General features: G+C 41.7%; 1 protein-coding gene across 3 annotated transcripts in view; it reads left to right on the top strand.

The window, feature by feature from the left end:
- LOC140740223 (choline transporter-like protein 2) overlaps nt 1-20,128 on the top strand; it is a 107,446-nt gene that overhangs the window by 42,453 nt on the left and 44,865 nt on the right. For all 3 annotated transcript variants that reach the window (XM_073069296.1, XM_073069297.1, XM_073069295.1), the window contains exons 2-3: nt 12,140-12,188; nt 14,021-14,094. In XM_073069296.1, coding sequence (XP_072925397.1) covers nt 12,140-12,188; nt 14,021-14,094 — 123 coding nt within the window. The remainder of the gene's footprint in view (nt 1-12,139; nt 12,189-14,020; nt 14,095-20,128) is intronic.

Genomic DNA, 20,128 nt, shown 5'->3' with positions numbered 1-20,128 from the left:
TCCATCGTTGACTGTGACCAACAGAGGCCTGTGTACGGCCAGGAATCCAGTGGCCTTGTGCTAGTATGGCATGAAGAAGCTGCAATGTTTTGTAGGCTCTTCATGATTTGATGCTTTTAATTCCCACATTAATCGCTGCTTGTGCTGGAGTTTCATGGGAAGACATAGAATAGCCTAACAGCAAAAGGGAAAACAGCTTTATGCTGTATGAGTTATCTGATTTAATATTGGTGTTGCCTCGGCTTTGCTTGCTCGAGGACCTGTTCAAAAGTCATTGTGTGGCCAATTAATCAACTGGCGCAGCATCTTTGCTCAGCTGTAAGTCTTGATGCACATGGGTGAGCGGAGTTCCTGCGTCAGGTCACTCACCATAGCTGCACAGTTCACATGTGGGCGTTGTGGTAAAGCAGAATGAGTATCTGCTGTGAGGCTCTGAATACTGGCAGATTCACTTAATCTTACTGCACATGCTGCCCCTGAAGGATGTACATGTCAAATAGTGTGGGAGGTTCCTAGAAAATCAAAAAAAGATGTAAATATTGGAAGCACTGTGGTCAAGCCATTACTTGGTGTTTCCAGCATTTTCTGTATTTATTATACAAGTGTTCAGATCTAGATGGTTTGGACAAATTACAGCAGAGAGCAAGTTTGTAAATCTGGCGAGAACAAAGGATGTTGAGAATGGTGAGGGTGGAGCATTGGAGGAGGTGTGTAGGACAGGCGGCAAAGAATGAGTGCCAGGGGTGAGGGGTGGCGTGGTTGCAGACCCACTCAGCCCTGAGACACCAGGCAAGGCCATTTAATTCTAAACAGTTTATTAATCATCATAGAATGTCTCTCTGGTGCTTCCATCTCCCTGCCCCTTTTCCCAACCAATGATTCCCCTCTCCCTGCTCCCTTCCCACTCTCAGTCCACACAGAGACCCAAATCAGAATCAGGTTTATCATCACTCACATGTCATGAAATGTGCTTTTTGTTGTGGTATCAATACAGTGCAATACATAAAATTACTACAGTCTTAGGCACCCTAGCTATATATATATATATATGCGGCTAAGACTTTTGACAGGATTGACAGAAGGTGACAAGCAACTGGAAATCAAAACAAAAGCACGTCCCTAGATGGAAAAAGACAACCTTAGGGATGGAAAATAATCTGACAATCTGAAATAAACAAGAAGTTTATTTCTTGTTAATTTCCCTGTAAGAATTATTGTACATTAAACAAATGATCGACAGGAGAAAGGGAAATGTTGGTCCAAGTGATGGACTCACAGCTTTTCTGTCAACCCAAAATCATTACTTTAGATGAGTTCAAAGAACGTTTACCAGTGGCCTGTATGGGATTTCAGAGTGAATTTTCATAAACCATGGTTGACTGTCAACAAAGACCAAGTCCTCCAGCCCACCACATTGATACAGAATTGCTTTTTGCATATCTTACTGATTCTGTTAGAGCTATATCCTGTTATACGTTGCCTATTTAAATGCCTGGGTAAATATCTCCTGATTGTGTTGATTGTGTCTGACTCTTTCACCTCTTCTGGTAGTGAGTTCCACTATTTAAAAAAAAACACTTTCCCCTCAAATTCCTTCCTCAGCAAAGACTGCCCTCTTGTCTTTGATATCCCTACTGTAGGAACAGAGGTGTTGACCATCTACTCTATCTATGCATTTACTCCCAAATTTAATATAAACAGTGTATTTTAAAGTTGCTGCATAACATCTCAATTCTGTGTTCTGACCTACGAAGGCAAGTGTGTCACCACTCTTCACCACTCCACCTGCTGATGTTGCCACTTTTAGAAAGCAACAAGTCTTGAACCCCAAGTTTCATCTATTTAACAACATACCTTAATAACTCACCATTTACTAGTCCACTGGACTTCCCAAAATGTATTACCTGGATATATTCAGATGTGATTGAACTACATCTACAAACTTACTAATAATATCTCCAATATTCACATTCAAGGCTGTATATTCCCACATATCCCATGTATCTCTAACAGCAAAGGTGCCATCACAGATCCCTGTTGTATACCATTGGTCACTGACTTCCAATTAGCAAAACATCCTTCCACCAGTGTCCTCTGCCTACTCACTTTCTACCACTAATTCTGCTGTTTCTCCCTAATCTGTAATGCAATTCTCTTGAATTCCCATCCATAGTTGAAACTTCTGTATTACAGTGTTAAGCTACCAGTCCTATCTTTTCCTAAACCTTTTTTTTGTGCTGTAAACTCATCTGATCCACATGTGAAAATTCTGCCCTGCCCACTGCACTTGATTTATATTCTGTTGCCTCAGTGAAAAATCTTGAAGAAATTCATAGTTAAAAGCTTTTAGGTACTTTGTTAGGTGATGTTTCAACTTCCTCTTTTGGCTTATTGTAAACAAAATCAACAGGATGTAGAGCTCAAACCTAAGAAACAGCAAACTGTCTTCTTTGAGTGAGCCACCAAGATAGGTTTCTGTGTGCAGCTTCCTTTCAAAGGCATTTCACTCCTTCAACTGATTTTTTGCATTACATTGGTTGTATTTTACATTTTGATAGAAATATTATCCAGTGCCTGCAAACTAGGAAAAGGGAGATTGGCACTTATAGGTTTCCTGTAATGTCTCTCGTCTTCTGATTCCAAAGCCTTTTCAACAAAACAAAGGTAGCACATGTGAAAAGCTGTTATCCCAAGCTGCTGTAAATGAGGCCATTTTTGAAAATAGACCAGTCAACCTATTTTTAAAAAAGATAGCTCTGTGAATAATTTCCATTTGAAGGGACTGTGAGATGTTCTGGTGCTTTTGGTTTTATTTATTGTAACTGATCACTTAGTGCTGTGGAAACTGAACAGCAGAGAAAATTCATTTTGAAATCCTTTATAGGTTGTCCTTGATTAGTGCTTTCATTTTTTTATGCAGACATCTGTAACTCGATTTTGTCCTTATGAACATGACAATTAGACCATAAGACATAAGAGCAGAATAAGGCCATTTGGCCGGTCAAATCTATTCCGCCATTCAATCATGGCTGATTCTTCCCCCCTCCTTAGCCCCTCTCCCTGGCCTCCTCCCTGTTGTTGTAAACTTCTTTCGACCTACCCAAAGCAAAGACACCATGTACTACATGTGAATGGAACTTTTAACTCTTTATTAGTAGCAAGCTACCAGAGAGAACCTTCCTTAAGCAATCTCTCTCAGAGGCTACATTGGAGGTCTCTGGTTTCTAAAGCAAATACAGCTCTTTTATTACACATGCAGTCACGTACACCAGATACATGTGGGTTCAACCCCCTTGGTTTTCTGTACAGATGTTTATTGTTAACTTATCAGCCATAAATTGTTCGTGTAGCAACTTAACTGTCCCTATATCTGGGAACAGCCAGACACAAGCTTACCACTCGGAGCCTCCTACCCTTCAAACAGGCATTCTTTTTAATGCTTATCTTGCAAGCGCTATAGTAAGTACAAAGCAGGGTACTGTATGTCTCCCTACAGCAGTTAATCAAGCAATGATACAAGTTGCTTCTAAGCAAGAACTGAAATTCAACACAGGTCGCATACCAAGAATAATATCACCCGCTCAGCTTACCTTGCAAGAACACTTTGTGCTTCTATACTTTTTGCAAAGTCTTAGCCGCTGTGACCCTTAACAAAATAACCAGGGTCACAGGAGGCTTATGAGATGCTAACTCCTTAACATCTCACTGTCACCTTTGATGCCGTGTCCAATCAAGAGCCTATCAAGCTCTGCCTTAAATACATCAAACAGCCTGGCTTCCATGACACCTGTGGCAACAAATTCCACAGATTTCACCACTCTTTGGCCAAAGAAATTTCTCTGCATCTCTTTTAAATTGACGCTCCTCTATCCTGAGGTTGTGCTCTCTTATCCTAGATTTCCTCACCAGTAGAAACATCTTACTTTTCACTCTGGCTAGGCCTTTTGACATACAAAAGATTTCAAATGTTCTTCGAATGATAACCCTTTCATTCCCAGAATCATCCATGTGAATTTCCTCTGAACCCTCTCCAATGCCAACATATCTTTTCATAGATGAGGAGCCCAAAACTGTTCACAATACTCAAGGTGAGGCCTTGGCACTGCCTTTATAAAGCCTCAGCATTGCATCCCTGCTCCTGTATTCTAAACCTCCTGAAATGAATGCTAACGTTGCATTTGCCTTCCTCATCACTGACTCAACTTGCAAGTTAACCTTATGGGTGTTCTGCACAAGGACTCCCAAGTTCCTTTGCATCTCAGATTTTTTGATTTTCTCCCTATTTAGAAAATAGTCTGCACATTTATTACTTCTACCAAAGTGCATGACCATGCATTTTCCAGCATTGTATTTCATTTGCCACTCTCTTGCCTATTGTCCTAATCTGTCTAAGGCCTTCTGCAGCCTGCCTGTTTCTTCAACACTACCTGCCCCTCCACCAATCTTCATATCATCTGCAAACTTGGCAACAAAGGTGTCTACTCCAACATCTAAATCACTGAAATACAGAATAAAAAAGAAGCAGTCCCAACTCTGATCCCTGTGGAACACCACTAGTCACTGGGAGTCAAACAGAAAAGGAGCCTTTTATTCTCACACTGCCTCCTACCAATCAGCCAATGCTCTAACCATGGCAGTAACTTTCCTGTAATATCGTGGCTCCTAACTTGATAAGCAGCTTCCATATGTGGCCTTCTGAAAGTTGAAATAAACAACATCCCACTGCATCCCCTTTATCTATCCTACCTGTAATCTCCTCAAAGGATTCCAACAGATCAGGCAAGATTTTCCCTTAAGGAAACCATGCTGACTTTGTCCTATGTCACCAAACACTCCATGACCTCATCCTTAACAATTGACTCCAACATCATCCCAATCACTAAGGGCAGGCTAACTGGTCTATAATTTCCTTTCTGCTGCCTTCCTCCTTTCTGAAAGAGTGGAGTGACATTTGCAATTTTCCAGAGTCCAATGACTTTTGACTAATGTCTCCAGAATCTCTACTGCTACCTCTTTCAGAACTCTGGGGTGCAGTTCATCTGGTCTGGGTGACTTATTTACCCTTGGGTCTTTAAGCATTTTGAGAACCTTCTCCCTTGTAATTGTAATGTGCTGTAAGGTTTCACCGCTAATGTAATGGTTTCTCTGTAGCAGCAATGTTTGGGTTATGACTAGAGATAATGGGCCTTTGGAATGTATGTTAGCCAATGAGAGGCACGTTGTTCTTTCTTGTGGATCTGGGAGCAAGGATTTCGGGGGCTCTTGCCAAGGAGAGATGAGGAGAGAAGACGTGAATGGAGAGAGTTGGTAGACCACCGGACAGATGGGACTTGGAACAAGGGTCTGAGGGTCAGCTTCACTTGAAGGAGGTCGATGGGAAACCAGTGGACTGAACAGTGAGCTCAACGTTGCGCATTTAACTGTTTCATGAGAATGGGCCCTTTTCTCTTTTTTTTGTTTCTTTACTAACCATATAGTCAAATTAAGAATTATAAAGCTCAATTTTTAATCGCATGTTGTGGACTGTTTGTTATTTTGTGGTATTGATTTGTAACAGGGGCACATCGCACAACATCCACCCAAACAAGATTTCTTAAGTTTGGCTGGGCCGAGGGCTGTCCTCTCCTAGATTAAGCTGCTAGCTGAACTGAGGGTTACATATTAGTAACTGCACTCACTTCTCTTCCCTCACACCCTTCAACATTTGGCACACTCCACAGTGAAGACTGATCACAATGTTCATTTAGTTCATCTGCCATCTCCTTGTCCCCCGTTATTATTTCTCCAGCCTGTTTCTAGCAGTCCAATATCCACTCTCATCTCTCTTTTATTGTTTACATACCACTAAAAAGCTTTTACCAACCACTTTGATATTGTTTGCTAGCTTGCTTTTATATTTCACTTTTCCCTCCAAATGATTCTTTTATTTGCTCTCTGTAGGTTTTTAAAAGCTTCCCAATCCTCTATCTTCCCACTAATTTTTGCTTTCTTGTATGCCCTTTCTTATGCTTTTACATTAGCTTTGACTTCCCTCGCAAGCCACGGTTGTACTATTTTGCCACTTGAGTACTCTTCATTTTTGAAATATGACTATCCTGCACCTTCCTCATTTTTCCCAGAAACTCACAGCATTACTGCTCTGCCAGCATTCCTTCTAATTTACTTTGGCCAACTGCTCTCTCATACCACTGTAATTTCCTTTACTCCACTGGAATGCTGCTATGTCACTTTACTTTCTCCCTATCAAATTTCAAGTTGAACCCAATCATATTGTGAACACTAGGAATTTCTTTACCTTAATCTCCCTAATCACTCCTGGTTCATTACATGACACCCAATCCATTATAGCTGATCCTCCAGTAGGCTCAACGGCAAACTGCTTTAAAAAGCCATCTTGTAGGCATTCAACAAACTCACTTTCTTGAGTTCCATTTCCAACCTGATTTCCCCAGTCAACCTGCATGTTGAAATCTCCCATGACTATCATAACATTGCCCATTTGACACATCTTTTCTATTGATTGTTGTAATCTGTGGTCTACAGATCCCTGTTAGGAGGTTTGTATATAACTGCCATCAGGGTCCTTTTATCCTTGCAGTTTCTTAACCCACAAGTATTCAGCATCTTCTGATCCTATGTCACATCTTTCTACTGATTTAATGCCATTCTTTACCAGCAGAGATCCCCTCTGCCTACCTTCCTATCCTTCTGATACAACATGTAACCTTGGGCATTCAGTTCCCAATTACAACCTTCCTTCAGGCATGATTCAGTGATTCCTTGATATTGTGACCACTCCACAGTATTGTAATGCATGGTATCAAAAGGGTGTAAGAATGATAAAGGATTGCTGGAATTTGTCACAGTTGCTCTAATACCGAAGGATGCTGTGCCTTTATAATAGTAGTATTTATCAAAGGGGTGACATAAATAACCCTTTGTCCTGTACAATATATTGAAGAAAATATATTTGAGAAACCTGTTTCCTAGTTTCTGTTTCCTCCTTACTGAGCTTTGCCCCTATAATCCTTTTTGTTACTGGCTCACTGCAACAACTTCATCATGATAGTGATGGTGATGTGCTTGGGGAGGTTCCATCGCTACAAGCAGAAGTTAGGTGAAACCCTATTAACTCTGTTAGTTAGAACTAACTGTATCTTGAAAAATAGAAGAGATTTTCTTTTTTAGAATTTCTCCTTGTTTATCTGACATGTATTTCACTGTTGCCTGATTTTGTAGGTGAAAAATCTAGGTGGTATTAAGTAAGTATGTAGCCGATACAATATCGGTGGAGTCATAGATAGTAAGGAAGGTTGTTTACAGATAGCTGAGCACAAATCAGTTATAAGGTAGTGTGGAACAGTGTCAGATGTAATTCAAAGCAGAAATGTCTGAGCTAAAGAACTTTGGGATGTATATAAGACATTTGGAGTACAAGCCAGGGACCTTAGGAAAGTTGGTGTACGGAGAGTGTAAGTCTGTAGTTCGCTGAAAGTGGCAGCATAGATGGATGGATTGGTGAAGAAGGCATTTAATATGTTTGCCTTCACAGGCTGAGGCATTGAATATAACAGATGGGATGCCATGTTGTAGTTGTATAAAGCATGGAGTTGTTGGCATTTAAAGTTTTGCATGCAGTTCCGGAAGGCCATGGTAGCAACCAAGTGAATGCAGAAGAGATTCACCAGAATGTTTCCTGGAATAAGGAGTTGTATTTATAAAGAGAGAGTGGGGTTACTCTCACTGAAACTTGGGAGTCTGTGCTCTAGGTGTCTGGGATCTTGCTGTCACTGAGCTTGCTACTGTGCTACAATAAACATGGGGGGGGGGGGGTCCCCCATTAGGGTGGTGGTTAGTGCAACTCAATTACAGCTCAGGGTGTCAGAGTTCAAAGTTCAATTCTGGGGTCCTTTGTAAAAAAAGTTTGTATGTTTTTCTGTGTGTGTGTGGGTGGGATTCCTTCACATGCTCCGGTTTCTTCCCACAGTCCAAAGATATATCAGCTAATTGGTCTTTGTAAATTGTCCTGTGATTAGGCTAGGGTAAAATAGGTGAGTTGCAGGGTAGGGAGGCTTTGAAAAGCTGGAAGGACCTGTTCCACACTTAATCTCTAAACAAACAGCTACTTCAAAAGACCCTCATTTACTGTAATGAAGTGCCCAGTAGAAATGTAACCTTTAATGGGATGTTACTATTTAATTAAAAGGTATGTGGAAGTGATGCGTATGAAGAAATTGGGGATGTTGTTATCCAGTCAGAGGGATGAGTATGGAGGGGAGCAGGTATGAGGGGGAACTTGAGTAGAGGGGCTGGTATGTTGTGAGTCATTCTGAGGCAGTTGGGAAAGATATTCAGGAGTCAAGTCAGGGAGAGTCGTGAGCTGAGAACTAGTCTAATATAAATACTTTTTTTCTCCTTGCATCAGTGGAATAAGAAACTCCTCTAGCACATGGTATTCCCTGTAAAAAGAAACATTATGCAGCCTTACTAAAAAAGTGTTTCTCATCTGAAATAATTGGATAAAATTTATTTAGGAGTGCCGCTTGGATTATTTTGCAGCTGTGCAAATTTTTTCCGCATGATTCATTCCACCCAAGTTTTGTTTTAAAACTCAGTCAAGGGATAACTTTTTCCAGAGCTTTAAGGAAGCAATCAGTGCATGAATTTAGCTTCTCTGGGTAGCATGCAGAGCAAAAGGTGGAGAAATGCAGCTGCTGTCACCCAGTGCATGTTGGGCCTTTGAAAGCCAATGAGGACTGATGAAAACAACACATCTCATGGAGCCAATGAGAGCTGGTGCCCAGTGGAACCAATGCTCTAGAAATCAATCTATCAGGTGTTCCAACTAAGAGTTAGCCTGATACCTCTTCAGTTCTTCTCACCCCCCTCCCCATTCCCACCGGCAAGTCCTCCACATGAACTTGGTCTTCTGAATGTTGGCACAATGTGGTAGATGCCACATCCCTAGCTTGTCCTGCTGCTGCCGCCCACTCCCTTACTTTCTAACATAAAGGAATAACTACAAACATGTTTTCTAGATATATTTACTTCCTTAAGCTGTAATCTGTACTCCAGCCTGGGATCAACTATCTCAATACTGTCTATTCATTCTGTGTGTCATCAGCCACTGTCATTATAGAAGTGGCTCTCAACTATTACCATCCTGTGCATTGTGCTGTTGGCAAAACAGTGACATCAACTGTATTGAGAATGTGCAACTCTGATAAATCATTGTGATCTTATTGATTAATAGGTGATTGTATGTGTCATGGGGCAAGGTACATGTGGGCATGAATGGTACCAATATAAGAGTTACAGAAGATGGTAACTTAAAAAGGTTGCCTGAAATGAGAATACTTTGAATAGCTATTTGTTCCTTTCTCCATTGGCTTTAGAATAACTTTTTGACCATTTGGAAACTCCTTTGCATGGTGTAATAACTGGATGTTGGATTAGCACAGACAGACCATTTGTCAATCATGTCACCTAACCTACTGAAGAAATTCACTGAAGATATTTGTCCTTAAATCTGTATATCAATTCTAGGTTTCAAAGTATAGGTCACAAAGACTATAAATCATGCAATGACGTTTTCAAGATTTGTCAGCACAGTGACTAAGCAATTGTGTCTATAGCTTATGGCAGTGGTTTTCATGTAGACACTTACAGGCACAAGTATTGAAACAGTGTAATGACACAAGTAACCACCAAGCATCTATAGTGAAATTATATGTCAACAAAAATCCCAAATGAACTTCAGTTATTTGTATGTTGCGTTATATCCTATAGCGCAAAGCTGAAGTGACCATATCTAATGTTGCTGATGGTATTTTACAACTTGTTCATAGATAAACACCTCTAATTTACAAGGATGGCCCACAAGCTTGCAGTTGCCTGTCACTTAAATTTTCCATTGCGCTCCCACTGACCTGTGTGTTTCCCTCCCCCCACCCCCCACTTTTTTGCTTTCTGCAGGGATCACTCCCTATGCGACTCCCTTGTCCATTTGTCCTCCCCATCCCTTCCCACCGATCTCCCTCCTGGCACTTATCCTTGTAAGGCGACACTTGACCTGTGAGCCTACTGTGTCCCGTGCTCCCGGTGAGACCCGCGCAGACCAGGAGACCGTTTCGTTGAACACCTACGCTCTGTCCGCCAGAGGAAGCAGGATCTCCCAGTAGCCACACATTTTAATTCCACATCCCATTCCCATTCCAATATGTCAATCCATGGCCTCCTCTACTGTCAAGATGAAGCCACACTCAGGTTGGAGGAACAATACCTTAAATTCCATCTGGGTAGTCTTCAAACTGATGGCATGAACATTGATTTCTCTAATTTCCATTAATGCTCCTCCTCCCCTTCTTACCCCATCCCTAAATTTTAATAATTTTCTTTTCTCTCTCTTTCCCTCTCACAATAACTCCTTGCCTGTTCTCCATCTTCCTCTGGTGCTCCCTCCCCCGTTCTTTCTTCCAAGGCTTTCCGTCCTATGATACTCCCCCTTCTCCAGCCTTGTATCCCTTTTGCCAATTAACTTTCCAGCTCTTAGCTTCATCCCTCCCCCTCCTGTCTTCTCCTATCATTTCAGGTCTCCCCCTCTCCCTCCCACTTTCAAATCTCTTACTGTCTCTTTTGTTGAGTATAGGAGCAAAGAGGTCCTTCTGCAGTTGTACAGGGCCCTGGTGAGACCACACCTGGAGTATTGTGTGCAGTTTTGGTCTCCAAATCTGAGGAAGGACATTTTTGCTATTGAGGGAGTGCAGCGTAGGTTCACGAGGTTGATTCCCGGGATGTCGGGACTGTCATGTTAAAAAATTGGAGCAACTGGGCTTGTATACATTGGAATTTAGAAGGATGAGAGGGAATCTGATTGAAACATATAAGATTATTAAGGGATTAGACATGCTAGAGGCAGGAATCATGTTCTCGATGTTGGGGGAGACCAGAACCAGAGGCCACAGTATAAGAATAAGGGGTAGGTCATTTAGAATGGAGTTCAAGAAAAACTTATTCACCCAGAGAGTTGTGGATCTATGGAATGCTCTGCCTCAGAAGGCAGTGGAGACCAATTCTCTGGATGCTTTCAAGAAAGAGTTAGATAGAACTCTTAAAGATAGCGGTGTCAAGGGATATGGGGAGAAGGCAGGAACGGGGTACTGATTGTGGATGGTCAGCCATGATCACACTGAATGGCGGTGCTATCTCGAAGGGCCGAAGGGCCCACTCCTGCACCTATTGTCTATTTTTTCCCATTAGTCCTGACGAAGGGTCTTGACCCGAAACGTCGACTGTACTTCTTCCTATAGATGCTACTTGGCCTGCTGCGTTCCACCAGTGTTGCTTGAATTTCCAGCATCTGCAGATTTTCTCGTGTTTGCGACCTGTGTGTTTAGTCACTGATGCTGTATCAACAAAGACCAGTGTGAGCTTGAGAACAACACCTTATCCTCTGCCCAGACACAGTACAGCACTTGGGCCTCAACAGTGAATTCAACAACTGTGGGTTGCCAATTCTTGCATAAGCTGGACAGTTCTAGTGTGAAGAGCAGAAAATTCGGGGAGTGCTCAAAGACCAGTGTCTGTTGCTGATGTTTCAAATAAATGACCTTTCATAACGGTAGAGGTAGAGGTGTTGGTCTTTTTCTCGCGCAGTGTTACTTCCTGGCCTGCTGAGTATTTCTAGAAATATCTGGTTTTCATATTTCCAGGATCTGTGTTTTTTGTTTTGCTTCTTCTTCTCTGGCCAAATTATGCATCTGCAATGTTACCTTGGATTTCTTTCTCCCTAGTACTCTGTGCTAGACTTTTCCAACATTTTTCATTTTTTTTCAGATTTCCAACAACCTTGTTCGTCTCAAATCTAATGCAGTTTTTTTATTGTTGTCCTTCCCCTGTTTTCTGTCATCTGCTGTTATCCATGCTTTTCCTGCCATTGGGAAACCATTACTACTCTGTCTGTCCTCTCTATTTTCTCCCAGATATTTTGTTCATCTGAAACAGTGCTCTATATCTTGTTAGCAAACATTGCCTTAACTGCTGAGTACTTCTAACATCTTGTTTTAATTAGATATCCAACATCTACATTCTTTTCTTTTTGCTTAATGTTTTTTTTCTGCTTTTGTTTTTTGTGTTGTAGGTGAACCAAAGAAATTTGATCCAACATTCAAAGGACCAATTGAAAACAGGTAGGAGGAAACGTAGCCTTTAAATTTCTCTCCAGTCAGGATCAAAGAATTTTAAACTATAAATTTTACATTTGCAAATTTGTCTTTGAGAGTATTTTGAGTTATTTAATACGTAAATGCTGTAGTAATGGAATCAAGATCTGTCACTTTATTAACAAGGTGGAAACAAGCCTGAAGTTTAACTTCTTTAGGAAAATGTAGTGATCTACCTTTAAATAATAGCCTTAGAAATGAGAACATTATAAATGAGTGCTTGAATCTAGTCCAAGTATCGCTCTACTATTTGCCCGGTGTGTGAGATTTGATTATGAATGGTGACATGATTTTGAGGAATTAGCTAACAGCTGTGGTTTGTCTTTTATTTGATATCCACTCTCTAGCAGTGTTGACTAATGCTGGTGGACACAGAGAGCCAAGGGAAACATCGTTGAAGTTTTCCTTTGCTCCTTGTGCTGAGCTCAGCAAATATTGCAGAGATCGTGGATGAAACCACCAAACCTTCTGTTTTCATGTGTTCCCTTGTCAAGTCAAGTTTATTGTTATCTAATTCTATACATGTATATAACCATATAATGTATATAGAAACGAGACAGTGTTGCTCTGAACCAGGATATAACACACGATATCTTATGAAGGCAAGGATAAAATCTACAGTTGAATCACACATAAATAACAACTGAAATTGCATTAATATTAAATATTGTAAGGTACAGAACAAATTAACCTCACAATCTGACACTTCAAATATGATGTGGCAAGGAGTTCGGAAGCCTAATGGCCTGGGTGAAGAAACTGTTCCTTATCCTGATTGTTCTTGTTTTTATGCATCGTTGGGTCCTTGCTGATGGTAGAAAGTTAAAGAGGATGCTGGATGGATGAGTGGGATCCTTAATAATGCCAAGGGCCCTGTGTATGCAACGCTCCTGATAAATGTCCCCGATGGATGGTAGGGAGACCCCTGTGATCCTCTCAGCTGTTCTCACAGTCTTTTGTGGGGAATTCTGGTCCAATACTTGACTCTAGAGGAAAATGCTAGTAAATTTAGAAATATAACATGCAGGAAGTGATTAAAAATAGAAATGAAACATTCAGCTTTAGCACAGAATGGAACTTCAAGAGGAACTCTTAAAGTTTCAGTCGGGGCACATCCTGAGAACTGCGTACAGTTTTAGTCCTTTATTTAAGGAAGCTGTGCATTTGATTTGAAGAGAATGAAATGCAGCTTCAAAGGTTGATTCCTGGGATGAAGAGATAGCTTTACACAGCAGCACTGAACAGAATAAGCCAATGGTTTTATTGAAATATATAAAATTCTGTCAGGACTTTGAAGAGTCAATATTGTTGGGATCTTTTCCTGTTCAGAGGAGTCTAGAAGTTGGCAATGTTATCTCATAATAAAGGGTCAACTACTTGATTGAAATGAGAGTTGTAAATATTTGGAATCTTTCTCTAGAGATCTGTGCTTGCCACGTCATTAAGGATATGTGAAGCTAAAATTACTCGAACTAGGGGGAGAACTGAGGGTTATGGCCAGTGAAGTATTGAGACAAAGGTCATAACCTTGAATGGTGGAATGGGCTCAAAGAGTAGAATGCCTTACTTCAGCTCAAATTTCTTGCATGTTTGCATTTGACTGGACAACTACTCAATCTAAAAAGTAAACCAAAGAGATTGGTCCAGCTCTGACTCCAATAGAATCTAAGATCAGCAAAATGAAGCCACTTCCCGTTAGTGGAGAGATGGAGACTGGCGCAGGGTGTGAGGCAAAGTATGCATGGAATGAGAACATGACCAGATTATTTACACAGCTTTTGTTGATCTCCGATCTACAGGAGCTGCACCGATGTTATCTGTTGCTTGATATTCATTGCGGCTATCATCGGGTACGTCATTGTGGGCATAGTAGGTAAGTGAAAGTGAGACTGAGTGGAATGTTTTGAGTCCTAAGTGGTGCCATTGAACTGACTCCTTAACGTGCATGCTTACTGTTATGCATTGGTTTTTCTTTTGCTTTACTAGGCAAGGTAAAACATTCAGAGGATGGACTCTCAGGGGTGTGCAACAAAGTACTGAACAAATCTAAGGATCCTTCTCCATCCCCCTTTCCTTACCCCCACTGCCCTATTCCAAATCCTTTAGCGTTGACAATCCTAAGTCATGTAGCTGGTTTAATGGGCTAGTTATAGGTGTCAACACAAACACATGGATGTCACTTCAAATTTAATTAATTTTCGCTTTCTGCTGGGGAACTTGCTGATCCCTTTGAAATCAGCAAAAAAGAAAGCATTAAAAAAAACTATGGAGAGGACACAAATGTCCTGATGAAGGGTCTCAGCCCGAAACATTGACTCATTATTCCTCTCCATAGATGCTGCCTTGACCTGCTGAGTTCCTCTAGCATTTTTTTTCAAAGTTCAAAGTAAATTTATTATCAAAGTACATGTATGTCACTATATATAAGCCTAAGATTCATTTTCTTACAGGCATACTCAATGTATCCATTATAGAATCAATGAAAGACTGTACCAACTTCGGCATTCAACCAGTGTGCAAAAGACAACAAACTGCAAATACAAAATAAATTAAATAAACAAACATACATACATACATACATACATACATACATACATACATAAATAGATTGATTGATTGATTGATTAATTAATTTTCCCATAAGTTGTGGGACCATTTCAATGGTGGAGCATGAAGTTGAGTGAAGTTATCCCCTTTGGTTCAAGAGCCTGATCGTTGAGGGTTATTAGCTGTTTCTGAACCTGGTGGTGTGTGCCCTGGGGCTTCTGTACCTTCCCGATAGCAGAAGTGAACGTAACCTGGTGGTGGAGGTTCTTGATGATGGATACTACTTCCCTGTGATAGCTGTCAGTGGTGGAGAGGGCTTTACCTGTGATGGACTGGGCCATATCTACTACCCTTTGTAGGATTTCCTGTTTGTCCAGCAACTCCTGTGTCTGGTGACTTAATAATTGGAACAGTTCAAGCATTTGACCTGAGCCAGCTTGTATAGCAAGAAATCAGTCAGTAGTAAACGTAAGAAAATAATGTACATTGTTAAGCTGCCTACTGGTGTCCCCAATAATTAGACTGACTACTCATCTGTTCTCTAGGCTTGGACAAGCAGGTGTGTAGGTTCCATGTTTCTTCACATTCCTGTGCTGTGGACACCACTAGCCATTAGTGCCCATCCCTAGCATCCCTTACTCAGCATTTTTTATTTCAAAAATCTTGTGAAATAGATTATGTTCTTATCACATCAGGCTAATGGAAGGGGAGGAAAATGAGGAAGAAGGAAGTGGAATCTAATCATTACAGTAATTTGCAATAGGGAATAACATCAAGAGTGACACATTAAATGGCTGTTTAATTTCCTTTAGAGGTGTGGCGGTGGATGTTAATAGGGATGTAGTCAGAGCAGAATCACAAACGAGAAAATCTGCAGATACTGGAAATCCGAGCAACACACACAAGATGCTGGAGGAACTCTACAGGCCAGGCGGCTTCAATGGGGAAAAAAGTACAGTCGATGTTTCGGGTTGAAACCCTTTGGGAGGACTGGAGAAGAAAAGCTGAGGAGTAGATTTGAAAGGTTGGGGGAGGGGAGACAGGAGAGAAAAACACGAGGCGATAGGTGAAACTTGGAGGAGGAGGGATGAAGTAAAGAGCTAGGAAGTTGATTGGGATAAAGCCACACTTAGGTTGGAGGAACAACAGCTTATATTCCGTTTGGACAGCCTCCAACCTGATGGCATGAACATGGATTTCTCAAATTTCCAATAATGCCCCCCCCTCACCATTCCCCATCCCCTTATCCCTCTCTCATGTTATCTCCATGCCTGCTCATCACCTCCCTCTGGCGCTCCTCCCCCTACTTTTTTTCTTTCTTCCATGGCTTTCTGTCTCTTTCACCAATCAACTTCCTAGCTCTTTGCTTCATTCCTCCCCCTCCGTTTCATCTATTGCCTGGTGTTTCTCTCTCCCCTCCCTCCACCTTTCAAATCTACTCCTCAGCTTTTTTTTCTCCAGTCCTGCCAAAGGATTTCAGCCCAAAACATTGACTGTACTTTTTTCCATAGATGCTGCCTGGCCTGCCAAGTTCCTCCAGCATTTTGTATGCTTTAGTCAGAGCAGAAGTTGGCCCTAAAGTCCACCACACCCATTCTAACCATTTTATCGCTTACTAATCCCATTTTCTTGCATTATGCCATAGGTGCCTTGTGCCCTAGTTATTTAAGTGTCTGTCTAGATGCTTAAAGGGTTATAGGGTATCTGCCTCCACCACCTCCTTTGGCAGAGTGTTCTAGATGGCCATTAACCAGTCTGTGATTAGCTTTTCCCGCTGTTTTCCTCCAAACCTCCTCCCTCACACCTTAATTTAGATAATCCTACAGCAGGGAACAGATTCTTACTATTAACCTTATTTGTGTCTACCGAGTTGTCCTTCAGAGAAAACACTCACTGACTCCATTCTCTTATAATGTAAGCCCCTCCAATCTGGGGAATATTGTAGCAAATCACTTCTGTGGCCTCTCCAGTGTGATTGCATCCTTCTTGCAATGTGAAAACTCAGACTGCGCATGTTACGGGCAAGTGCAGTCTAGTCAGTACTTTGTTGTAACATGTCAGGTCCTAATTCTTACATGTTCCACCCCATGAACACAAGCATACCTTATGCCTTCTTCATCACCCTATCCAACTGTCTTGTCACTTTCAGAGAACTGTAGCTTGTACTCCTTGTTCCTTTTGTCAAGTACCCTTCAGTTTACTGTGTATGTCCTACTCTTATCTGACTTCTAAAATGCAGCACCTCCCATTTTTCAATCTTAACCTTTCTGCCATTGCTCTGTCCAACTCTGCAGTCAGTCTAAATGCTGATGGAGTCTATCTAGAATAGAACCATTTTTCATGTCATTCGCAAATGTACTGATTTGCAGTCACACTCTTACAGCCACATTCGAGTTGTTGATGTATATCGCAAAGATCCGAGCACCAATCCAAGCAGTACTCTACAGGTCACAGACTTGCAATCAGAGAAGCATCCCTTCACTACAACCTGCCCCCTTTTGTCAAACTAGATTTGGATCCAGTTAAGTAGTTTGCTTAGGAGTACACGTGCTCTAACCTTCTGGAGCAGCCTCTCTGAAGAACTTGTCAAAGGCCTTACTAATGTCCATGTAAACAGCATCTACTGTCCTGCTCTCATCAATCCTTTGAGTTACTTCTTCAAAAAACAACTCAATCAAATTAGTCAAACAGAATTTTCTATGCACAAAGCCATTGTGGCTGTTCCTAATCATTCCTAGTTTTTCCACATCTAATTAAATTCTGGCCTGTAGAATTTTTTTTGGCAATATGCCACTCAGCCCTTTAAGACTTTTTGTCATTCAGTAATGCTTTAGCTGATCCAATTGTCATCTCAATATTCACAAAATGCTGGTGGAACACAGCAGGCCAGGCAGCATCTATAGGGAGAAACAATGTCGACGTTTCGGACCAAGACCCTTCGTCAGGACTAACTGAAAGGAAAGATAGTAAGAGATTTGAAAGTTGGGGGGGGGGGGGGGGAATGCGAAATGATAGGAGAAGACTGGAGGGGGTGGGGTGAAGCTGAGAGCCAGAAAGGTGATTGGCAAAAGGGATACAGAGCTAGAGAAGGGAAAGGATCATGGGACAGGAGGCCTAGGGAGAAAGAAAGTGGGAGGGGAGCACCAGAGGGAAATGGAGAACAATCAGAGTGATGGGCAGAGAGAGAAAGAAAAAAAAGGGAGGGGGAAAAAACAAAAAAAAACTAAATATATCAGGGATGGGGTAAGAAGGGGAGGAGGGGCATTAACGGAAGTTAGAGAAGTCAATGTTCATGCCATCAGGTTGGAGGCTACCCAGCTGGTATATAAGGTGTTGTTATTCCAACCAGAGTGTGGCTTCATCTTGACAGTAGAGGAGGCCATGGATAGACATATCAGAATGGGAATGGGACGTGGAATTAAAATGTGTGGCCACTGGGAGATCCTGCTTTCCCTGGACAGAGTGTAGGTGTTCAGCGAAACAGTCTCCCAGTCTGCATCGGGTCTCACCAATATATAAAAGGCCACACCGGGAGTACCGGACACAGTATACCACACCAGCCGACTCAGAGGTGTGCACCTGCCCTTACACTTCCTCCCTCACCACCATCCAGGGCCCCAGACAGTCCTTCCACACTTCACCTGTGAGTCGGCTGGTGTGGTATACTGGGTCCGGTGCTCCCGGTGTGGCCTCTTATATATTGGTGAGACCCGACGCAGACTGGGAGACTGTTTCACTGAACACCTATGCTCTGTCCGCCAGAGAAAGCAGTATCTCCCAGTGGCCACACATTTTAATTCCACGTCCCATTCCCATTCTGATATGTCTATCCATGGCCTCCTCTACTGTCAAGATGAAGCCACACTCAGGTTGGAGGAACAACACCTTATATACCGGCTGGGTAGCCTCCAACCTGATGGCATGAACATTGACTTCTCTAACTTACATTAATGCCCCTCCTCCACTTCTTACTCCATCCCTGATATATTTAGGTTTTTTTTGTTTTTCCCCCTCCCCTTTTTTTCCTTTCTTTCTCTGCCCATCATTCTGCCTGTTCTCCATCTCCCTCTGGTGCTCCTCTCCCCCTTTCCTTCTCCCTAGGCCTCCCGTCCCATGATCCTTTCCCTTCTCTAGCTCCGTATCCCTTTTGCTAATCACCTTTCTGGCTCTCAGCTTCACTCCACCCCCTCCAGTCTTCTCCTATCATTTCGCATTTTCCACTCCCCCTCCTACTTTCAAATCTCTTACTATCTTTCCTTTCAGTTAGTCCTGACGAAGGGTCTTGGCCCGAAACGTCGACATTGCTTCTCCCTATAGATGCTGCCTGGCCTGCTGCGTTCCACCAGCATTTTGTGTGTGTTGCTTGAATTTCCAGCATCTGCAGATTTCCTCGTGTCATCTCAATATTGCTTTGTTACTCCATCTTCATATCCCTTGGCAAAAATTAAATTTATTATTATTCAGAAACTGCTTTAGTTCTGGGAGCAAGTACTTTCAGCATCCACCTTGTCAACCCTCTTCAGAATCTTTTATGTTTCAAATTCTCTTTTTCTATACTAAATGATTATAAACCTAACTCCTTAATCTTTATTTACCAATCCATTTATCCCAGGAATCAACCTATGAAAATTTTTTCGCAACCAAATACGTGTTTCCTGGCCTGCCAATTATTTTTTCCTGTTCTATATTTCACAACTTCTGCAAGAGCAGCAATTGCTGCCCAACCCACTTACATTTGGGAACGATGTGATGAGCTGCAAAGTGAACTGGGGCGCTCTAATGCCAAGGTGTGGTTAGTGATATTGGGTTTGGAGTTCTAAAAGTGAAAGCTGATTTTAAAGAATGCTAAGGGAATTGTGGAGGAGATGTCCAGATGAGAAAGGAGATCAAGCACAAGATTAACCACGCTCTTATTAACAATAAGGGAAGCGGGCGGGGTCAGAGAGAAACTGCACATGATTAACCATGATCTTACTAATGTTAGAACAAATACAACTTCTTTTGTACAACTGCTGAAAGTTGGAAAGTACTGAATATTGTGGTTTGGGCTTCAACCTAATCTTTTACTGAGCTGATATAGCATTCTTGCACTGTATGTAGTGGGAACCCAGTTTATAGAGCCCTTGTTACTGTAAAGAGTCCAGTATGCTGAAATACAAATCATAATCCTTTCTGACCCTTTTCCTTTTTTCATTATGTTTATTGCTGCAATTGATGTATTTATATATTCTCTTAGCCTTGTGTTCTATGCATTTCCTGTCATCTGCTTCCAAATTGGCAGAACAATTAAGTCTGTAAAACCTTCCTGTAGTGGTGCAATTATGCTGTGTCCATTTTTTGTTAATTGCTGACCAGCTTTA

Source organism: Hemitrygon akajei, chromosome 16, assembly GCF_048418815.1.
Source record: "Hemitrygon akajei chromosome 16, sHemAka1.3, whole genome shotgun sequence".
Taxonomy (NCBI): Eukaryota; Metazoa; Chordata; class Chondrichthyes; order Myliobatiformes; family Dasyatidae; genus Hemitrygon; species Hemitrygon akajei.
The sequence above is the reverse complement of the archived record's forward strand: the minus strand, read 5'-3'. Positions and strand labels throughout refer to the sequence as shown.